Source organism: Opisthorchis viverrini (assembly GCF_000715545.1).
Source record: "Opisthorchis viverrini unplaced genomic scaffold opera_v5_439, whole genome shotgun sequence".
NCBI classification, from domain to species: Eukaryota; Metazoa; Platyhelminthes; class Trematoda; order Opisthorchiida; family Opisthorchiidae; genus Opisthorchis; species Opisthorchis viverrini.
Window position 1 is genome coordinate 247,320 of NW_008752097.1, and position 9,966 is coordinate 257,285.

The 9,966-nt window shown below is 45.0% G+C and overlaps 2 protein-coding genes across 2 annotated transcripts in view; both read right to left on the reverse strand.

Moving 5' to 3' along the window:
• Positions 1–1,798, reverse strand: part of T265_15319 (hypothetical protein) — a gene marked incomplete at both ends in the record, with an annotated part of 4,460 nt that extends 2,662 nt beyond the window's left edge. Inside the window, one exon of the mRNA XM_009177565.1 lies at positions 1,703–1,798. Within this exon, the coding sequence (XP_009175829.1) occupies positions 1,703–1,780 (78 nt within the window). The remainder of the gene's footprint in view (positions 1–1,702) is intronic.
• Positions 1,799–5,884: 4,086 nt separating this feature from the next.
• T265_11026 (hypothetical protein) overlaps positions 5,885–9,966 on the reverse strand; it is a gene marked incomplete at both ends in the record, with an annotated part of 8,106 nt that continues 4,024 nt past the window's right edge. Inside the window, 2 exons of the mRNA XM_009177566.1 lie at positions 5,885–5,990; positions 6,723–6,868. Coding sequence (XP_009175830.1) covers positions 5,885–5,990; positions 6,723–6,868 — 252 coding nt within the window. The remainder of the gene's footprint in view (positions 5,991–6,722; positions 6,869–9,966) is intronic.

The following is a 9,966-nucleotide window of genomic DNA, read 5'->3' on the forward strand; positions in this document are numbered from 1 at the left end:
TCTTCGGGCGCGACTCGCAACTCATTGTAGAAAGTGTGATGCCAGATCTTCTCCATATCATCCCAGTTGGTCACGATGCCGTGTTCGATTGGGTATTTGAGGGTGAGGATACCTCGTTTGGACTGGGCTTCATCACCAACGTAGCTATCCTTCTGTCCCATACCAACCATGACGCCCTGAATAATGTAGAGGTAAGAAGGTTACCTGTAAGCATCCTGTGAAACCGGTACTACGATGTTTTCCATTCGATTAAACTATACCCTCTCTGTCCCAAACTTTCTAAATTTGCGAAATCCACTTTTCGATGGAATTCCCTATTTCGCTTGATAGTTATTCCGGATGACGATTAGCCATTTACTTCGAGACGCAATGATTTTGCTTGTGTTGGACTTTCGCTAAATCTTTCCAAATCTAACGGTTTAGTCAAACATACATGCCTATCGTAGACCACACATACCTAGGCAAGTTCTAGCGTAATATCTTCGTGAACATGCTGTCCACTTTTTGCAGCACAGAGATTGAGGATCCTTTCACTAGAACTGTTTGCTACGAATATGAGCGATAGCATGTTTTCAGCCAATATCGTGATGGGATGAGAGACTGATTACATGTCGATCGAACCCGTTAATCGATAAATTCGATCAAAACTCCTAACTCCCTCCCTGTAGTTTGGATTCCAAAGTAATATTCACTGCGATCGAGCTCAATCAGGCTGCGATCGATGAGCCTGCCGAAGAAGCGTGCCACTCAAGCTATCCACGTCAGACTCGTCACAGTTTTTAAAGCACAAGACTTCCGACTTCCAAACTACACATCTCGAGTATCTGTTTAACTGCTGAAGAATACTGCTCCAGGACGGACGCATCGAGCACAGAATGACATCCCTGGGAAGTCTGCGAACGCCCGAAAACCGAATAAACATAAGACATTAGTTAAGCTCACTGTTGTACGCCAATAGGAGCAAACACCAAAATACGCTTTTCCATTAGTAAATCTCAGAGATTAGCACCCTTTCTGGAAGCTCTTTCAGGTGCAGTTACCCTGAAGCCGTTCTTCCTGACTGTCCTACCTGTACTGTTGGCTGGTTGGTCATATCGTTTACCTGTATAGGTGAGTTTGTGTTTTGGGCTCACTGACAAGTGATGAAGACTTGTTGTCGGGATCCTGTGTGTTACCAAGTGCGACACCGTTTTCTGACATGGACACTGGTCTTGACCTGCAAACATACATGATCTGAAAGGTCAAAATACTGAGGTTGGTAAACCTCCTGCATGCGCTGTGTTCTCTCCCTCCCTCTCGTGAGATGGGCTGAAATATCATCGCCAGCCGAACGACTGCAAAAGGGCGAATGCTGTGTGACCCAACGGAGTGCAGTCAGGGCAGGAAATCTAAGCCAGTCCAGGATGTGGCCGGACGTCTTTGCGAGTAGGCATGGTGTCTGAGGGACAGACCCACCTGGTGAGCCAGATCCGGGGGAGAACGACGGCAACTCAATTGGCGATTAGCCAAATCACACGGTCCACGGGGACCGAAGGCTTGCAACACTTTTTGCTAGTGTGGTACATCACACACGCAAGACAAAGCAGGTGTCTAAAGTTGATAAAGTTACAAAGTCTACAAGTTCATGTTATGGAAAAGACCGATCAATATCGTCCAACCAGCGGGTTCGAAAAAAACGACAACTGACTTGACAGTGACTTACCTGGTGACGTGGTCGACCAACAATCGATGGGAATACAGCACGGGGAGCGTCATCACCAGCAAAGCCTGCTTTGCACATTCCTGAACCATTATCGATGACTAGAGCTTGAGCTTCTTCATCAAACATTATTCAGCAACCCACAATCCCAGTAGTAGTTTGACTGCACGTACGTGTGTTCCACCCATTTATTCGTTTTGGTTACTACCATATATGGGCTTTCATCGGATCTCTGTTTCAATTGGCCAGTGTATTCGCACGGATTCTTCCTGTTTCTCGCTTCGGTTGTATACGGACAGCCTTGAGGTCAAGTTACCTTTCATGTGCATCAGTGGGAATCCGATAAGGTCAATCGATTGACAGGAGGGGAATTTGCCTCAGTAATGTTGCACAATTGGGCGAACAGTGGAGTTTGCAGCACCGGTCACAACAAACCAGGTCGAAACAAGCGGGGCACGTCATTTGTATTCCGTGTTCACCATGACTACAGGTAACGTGGAAGTTCCTGTCAATCTCAGACAGGCCTTAGAAGTATAAATAGGATGCAGTGGACTTCACAGGATTTCACCCTGCTTTATTTGTACTTTACAGAGCTGCTGGAAGTGAAGTGTCATGAGATGATGCGTTTTCTTCAAGCGGCTGATCCTCACGGGAGGCAAGCTGGTCCCATGAGTGTCGGCGCCACTACCCTTGTGGTTTTCTACCTGCGGACTCCACAACATTTCCTAGACCAGCATGATAACAAAAACAATCGCGGCAATTAGATAGTCTACACCACCAACTCAGTGTTTTACGTGTGAACCACATGTAGGCGATGTTGCTGGCTATGAAATGCTGCAACCCTTTCAAAACCTTATTCGTATCGTTTGTCTTCACAGTGTGTGCTATGTGCTATTCCAGTTTGACTTCTTATTGATTAAAGATTTGATGCGATACACCGATTGCGCTACACTCCGTCTGATCAATCTCTTTTCGACTCGATTTAGCGAAGGCTTGTAGGATAGATGGTCAGCCTCCCCACACAAGGACCACGCTTGTGAGGAGACCACAGAAACACTGTGCATCAGCCACGATTCTGTGTGCGCTCATTTGGCAGAGGTCACGTCAGGAAAGATCACGTACAATCCTCAAACTTCGTGGTCCTACTTGGTGGTTGACTGTTCCCCACATTTTTATACCTGCTGGTCGTTTGAGGCTTCGGGCAAACCAATCGTTCGCCTGACAGTTCGGCTGCATCCAACGTGCGCTGACAGAGTAGCACACTCGCCTGCAGACTTCACAATCAAGGCTGTGTACTACTAATGAGCTCTAATAAGAGACAAACTCCAGTCCAGTGCTTCCACTGTTTGGTGTGGACCCACCAGAATAATTGCTCCAAGCAATTGCATCAGTTTAGTCCGTATACCCAACTACCTTGGTGTGAACCTTGCTGCTGAGACGATTCGACGGAGCTTGGGCGTCTCTCTACTGACTTCTGAGTTTTATTCTTCCCGGTTACGATAGCATGCTGTAGACTTACTGAAAATGACAGATATACAGCCGTGTACACAAAGTCCGTCAACTGATTTCTTCGGTTATAAGGGCTCGACAGTTCATCCAGCGCCGTTTGCTTTACCTTGAGTTGGTCTGGTATCCAGCCGAGACATGACCTCAAACGGTACAGTGGACAGGGAGTTAAAAATGACGAGTCGATGGATAAGAGAGGCATGATTTGGTACTATTCAGAGTACCGTAGTCAGGACCACCAGTTTTACACAATAACAAGGTTATTGGCAATACCTTTGAAATGAAAAATTCCCAAGGAAACCCTATAGCTTATTTTTATCCACACACTCGTGTGAATTTTTGGTGATTTGTATGCTCTGATAGAAGCTCCTCAATCTTTCGGATGAGGTCAGATCTGTCCAAAACATTCCATTCCGGAATATTCTACGTCCACTCAAGTAGGTGAGTCCGGACCTACAAACGCTAGACTGAATCGAACACTACGGTGCCAAAAGAATTAAATTTTGACCGCTGTGACAACAAAAATGAATGGTAATACTGAAGCGCGTTCCAACTCCCGTATAGAGAATTCTAACTTATTTCAAAATGTTACAGTTCTGGTTTCCTGTCATCGAGAACCACGTTGGAATTTTGGTTGGTAATAGGCAAGACCCCCTGGGAAGAGCGCTATACTGATTCGATTCCACTATTAGAATTAAAGCCTCCGTACGGTTCTCTGCATCAAGCAGCACATGAAGGCACCATAATCATATTTACAAAGGACGCGGTTTTCATTAGTGGCGTTTTCTTTGCATCGTGGAGAAAACCAGGTTCCTTCTACCCTGTACCTTGTTAATCGTAATCGATGTCTCATACACAGGTTTAATCTCGTCAACGTCAACAAGCTGTCACTGAGGTGGTGCTCTGGTGTCAACAAACTTGGGTGGACACTCTGACAAGGTCGATTGTGATCGTCTTGGCACCGATGATTTGCATCCAGTCCTACAGATTACTGTTGCAACGGTGATACTACTGGTGGGGGAGGCATGAGAGTAGTATGTTTTCTTGTAAATGCGCTTTGTGTCTCTTGAAAAGTGAGATCTATTGCGGAATTTGTGGAGCTGCTTTGTAGAATTTGTTTGGATTCGAGCAATATCCAGGAAAGTTCAGAAAGACGCGTTCAAAGAGAATGTGGATATTCAGTTTTTGTAAACAAGATACATATGAGAGTTTTGCTTCCCTGTCCAATAGTCCGTCACTGTTCAGTTAGCATTTTCTAATAGGTGACTCCGCAGCGAAGGCCTTCTTTCTTTCGCTATGACCTGGAACTGACATGCGATTGCCATCTGAGAGAACCTCGCTGCCGACACGGTGACTGGGCAGCAGTCATTCAGCAACTTCGAATAATAAATAGTTTATTCTCACACAGGAGGTGAACCAAGTGGAATGAAGTAGGTAAATCATATCCGGAGGGCCCCAGAGGTGAAACCGCCAAAATGAACATCGAGTTGTGATGCTGATGGTGGAAGGAACTCCAAGATTCTCTTCCGCATTGTGGAAGTTCTGTCCCCCAACCAGCATTACAGTTGAAAAGATTTGAACGTAGGATATACCTCATCCAGGGAGGCAGCTTGCCTTAGGGCGTTTTTTTCAATCGCTCATCGACTCGTCAGTGCCTTTTGGAGAAACGCCGTTCCACCACCGCAATCACAGTGAGATACTGCCCAAGCGTGTGCTTCTCTATCGATCACGCAAGCATGGTGACCAACCTGCTTCGGACAGTGTTGCCGATGTTACAACACTTGTGGAATGAGTTCGCACACTTTTGGTAGCAAAAGCTAGATGAATGCGGTCCCCGCATCACTAGCTACACTTCCGCTTTTGTGTACTGCCACATGAACACTTTTAGGAAGTCAAACCAAGGTAACGCTTACGATAGCAGCCATTGGATCTCCCAGTTATGATACACTTTTCAAGAATATAATGAAAAGATTGTTCATTTGGGTTTTATTTCTGGTTTCCGTCAGTGATCTGCCATGTATACCCATATGACGTCTCAGTGCAGTGCATGTCACGCACGCTTTGAGTTTGTTCACTCATCGATTAGCCAGCGAATCACGTGTCATATTGCATCGCCTTTGGGCCAGTCACCAGAGCAGGTGACGTGTTCTCTTAACACGATTGGTTGATTTTACTCTGAACTTGTGTGGCGCTTCTGCACTTGCGCGTGTCAGCTTTGCGATAGACAATGTTCCCGAAGTTCTCAACAGAAGCATTTTAACACCTTACTTTGTAATTAACCGTTAAACTTCGCATAATTCCAGGTTTACGTTGATGGGATTTCGGTACCCGCGGGGGTAGACAGCTGTAGAAATTCTAACAACGAGATTCGTGGTATCGATTCGAGGAACGGTGAATATCCACGTATGTAGAGTTTCTGCGCATCTAACTACCGCTAACGAGAGACGCAAATAACCTCCCTGTATTCTTCAAGCCTTCGGTGCTGCACACAAGCCGCTTCATTTTTCAGTCGATGCATTTGATCCTGATTACGATATTACTCATAAGGTTAATGAAAAATTTGTGCGCACCATGTCGTCGTTCGCTGGATAAAAGCAGTGCCCGAGTCCATATACAGACAGGTGTGGACTCACAGTCCTCAGCAGACTTTGAGCAAACTTGAATGCATGGTCTTAAAACCTAGTATTGAGCAGCTAGCGTTTTATAGAAACGGGTGGTATTTTTATCATTCGCAGATCCAGTATGATGATGGAGCACCTCCTTGAGTCTTTCATCTTTGTCCACTCTGCTAGCGGCTAAGGATGAAGAAATGAATAACCGTTTTCAATTCCTGGATGGCTCATTGATGGGACGTCAAAACAAATCCGGTAAAGAGGGCATGTACGGTTTGGCGAGTACACTTATTTTCACAGAATATTTGAGAAATTTACTTGAGCCTTTGACCTTCAGAGACTAGAATCCTTACTGGTGATAATCTTGGTGGCAAACAGTCGCAAAGATATTCGAGATATCGCGATACATGTATATCTTTGTAATGTACTACTCATAAGGTTGCTGAAAATCCGTCGACAGCCCACGACCGGTTTCGCCCTTTTTGGGGCTCATCAGATAAGCGCAGTCCCCGGGTTGCCGTCAACCTTATGTTTTAATTGAAACCAAATTGCACGAAATTAGCGAATATACACTCATTTGAAAACCTTTGAAAACATCACAAACGAGCGATTCAGCTGGGTTCCAGGTGAGTCTCTCGGAAAACCAAATTAGTTTGCAAATGAGTGTATATGGTCGTTGGCTTGTTCGCTGAACTGGGAAATTTAGTTAGTTTAGTTACATTATGTCTCAGCTTCCTTATCTTGAGTCCAAGTAGGGAAAACCGGTCGTGGGCTGACCTTATGAGTAGTGCACTACAAAGATATCCAGGTTGGTTTATAAACAGACACCTCAAACCTAAGATCGAAAGAGGAAGCCTTAAAAACCGGTTTACATCTACATTTGTCTAAGAATTCACATGACTTACGTCTTGAGACGGACGTCCAGTGCAGCCCAAATTACGGTACTCTTTAATAGCGGTACAGTGCTCAACACCAGCTTCAAGGATGTATTGTCGGTCTGCGATAAGTCAACATCCAGCAAATCGTATGGGTCGCACCACTCGGTGACCGCCTGAGCACAAAACAGAATGAGGAGTTGAGGGGCTGCGTACTTGACCAGTGCGATCGATACCAACCACCTGAGAGTTCCGGCGAAATCGTCCAAAATGGCTTACCGGGTGCCAGTAAGTTGTCCTGTTCATGGAAGAGCATTGGAAACAGCCAAGGTGATTATCATTCAGTTAACTGACCCACCGCTGTGGCAACAAAAGGACCTTGAGACTGCCTTGACCCACCACTCACACTTTCCAGCGAACAAACTAATCAAGTAATTCAATCTGTATAAAGATCCCGGCTGCTTCGTGCTCCCGCTCTAAAGTTTATAGTTATATTTGCCAGAGTAGACGTTATCAAGACCGTATGTTTGGAAACCGTTGTATGTTGATGTAAAACTTTGACAATCCATTACCGTCTCGTCCGTTTCTGGAACACAGCAAGTAGGCATAGTCCCCAACAGATTCGCTTGAGTCCCATATTACTTAGTAAATAAATCTTCATCCTCAAGAATCTGAACCATTGGACACGCTAAATCTCAAAGAAAATCACTGAGAGCGTCGCCTGACCCTGGTTACTCCCGTCAGAAGTCACTTTTGAAGGTCTTTACAGTATGAGCATACAAGAACAACAACAGACGGTCTAGGCACAACAACGAAAATAAATGAATAGCATTCTACATTCACATTATCCGGAACTCAATCACGGATAAAATGGTTTTCATAGAACGAAGCAGCGTCACCTCAGATAGTCCAGTTCACGTAAACCACTGTTAGTGTTCCGGTTGCGGGTTAGACCACAAACAGCACCCGTAGGATTTGATTGTAGCAACCTTTGATAAGAAGTGGCCTTAGGTGACGAATTGCACGTCCCTGCGTCACAGTATGCTTCCCGGTTCGTTATCTACTGCATTCATAAAGCATATATCTGAGCTAGTAATCGCTATGAGGTTAACAGACGGAAACAGAGTGGTCCTTTTTTATTGCTTTTGACCAAGACTGACCTGAATTTCGTATCAGCAACCAATTATGCTGGTAACCAGCAGTGGAACAATAGCAAAATTAGTTAACCTAAAACAACAAGTCGTGATCACGCTGAACCTTCTTTCACCTCAGCAATCTGCTTTTACCAAAAAAATCGTGTACAATGCACCGGATATTCTGGTGAACGAGCATCATGCTCAGGTATCACGGGCATCTCTGCGATCAAAAGGCATTTGTGATCTCCATGCTAAAAAATCGGTTGGGCAGTAGGAACGAAGCATCTTTCCGCTAATAGCGATTTAGAATTCGACTGAAACTGAAGTTGATCTAACCGGAAAAGCCGAGAAGCACCGTATAGGTCTCATCAACGGTGCACATTTTACGAAACTCCAGTAGGTCTCGAACCCGTGACCTTCTTGAAAGTGATTGAACATTTAACCATTTGGCTACTAGTGAAAGGAAGAAGGCCTTCGTTGCGGAGTTATTTATTAGAAAATGCCAACTGACCAGTTATAGACTATTGGACAGGGAAGGGAAACTCTCATATGCATCTTATTTACAAAAACTGGACATCGATCTTCTCCTTGAACTTTCCTGGATATTCATTAACTCCAATCATTCATTGCTTAAATCCAAGCAAGTGCTACAAAGCGACTAAACATTCATTGACTGTTGCTCAAATCCAAGCGAATGCTACAAAGCGACTCCACAAATTCCGTAATAGATCTCACTTTTCAAGAGGCACAAAGCGGATTTACAACAAAACATACTACTCGCATGCCTCTCCATCAGCAGTAGCACCGTTACACTAGTGGTTGATCAGCAGTGTGATTAGCTCTCACTTAGACAAACTTAGCATCACTCACCCTCTAATCGCGGAAACCACATCACGTGGTCATGGATTGACCGGCTCACGAGTGACGAGTCCTCAGAATAAAGTTTCAATAAGTTGACAAGAAGGGTGAAAATTCTCTCTGAAAAGCCGTTAACGAGAAGCCAGTCAATAGATGATCATGTGATGTGGTCCCCTTGATTCAAGGGTGACTGGTGCTGTGTCCTGTCTGGATGAGAGCTAATCGCAATTCCGTTCAGTCGCTCGATGCCGAGAGGGTAAATGTTCACACCACTGGCCGGGAGGCCGCGGGCTTCTGATTCCCTGGAGTCTCATTAGATGTGCACCGCCGATGTTTCCCAATAAAGGTGAAACAGCTGTATAGTGCTCCTCAACTTCTCAGCACAGAACGACTTCTCTTACAGGAAGAAATCTCGCTCACTTAGCTTTGGCCGACTTATTTCCATTCTGACGAACAACACAGTGGTTAGAAAGATCTTTTCAAGGTGTACTCTCCGCACACTTGTTACGTATTCACATTTATTCAACAAGCCGACCGCAGCTACGGGGGTAAGGCTGTACAGGTAAAGACTGTTTGTCAAACGGCTGTGTTTCGATAGCAGCATTCAGCTCTTGGTCTAGACGACTGGTGTTTGTTTAAAGACATCCAAGAACTGCAATCCTCACATTAGTCCCACCGAACGCTAGTGCATGTAGACGGTGGAATGTCTCGTATTGCAACGCCGGATGCTTGGAAGTATCATTTTCCCAATGAGTTACATTTGCTAGTGGTTCATATCACCGACATTTACAATGTAATGACTTGTAAGATGTCTGTTGCAGAGGGCATCATCCTTATTGGTGCGCACAATTTTCGTCAGTGGATGTTTGTTGATTTGCGAAAGTTTTAAGTATCCTGTAGGTAGTCGCTCAAGGTGGTGGCTTCCTCTTCGCAAGGGAAACTGTTCGCAAAGTTGCTGAAAACTCTTCGACAGCCACCGACCGGTTTCACCCTTCTTGAGGCTCATCAGGTAGGCGCAGTCCCCTAGTTTCCGTCAACCTTATGTTCTACTTGAACCCAAATTGGACTAATTGCGACAAATACACTCATTTGCAAATCATTCGCGAAACCGCTCGTGGGCTGTCTTAGAGTTTTTGACAACCTTGTGAGTAGTTTCCTTTATTTAACTATACTGCAATATCTCGAATATTGTGCCAACTGAAACATGAGGCGGCCTGTGTGTAGCACATTCAGTTGTAGAACATCATAAACGAGAGATTCATTTGAGTCTCTCGTGAAAA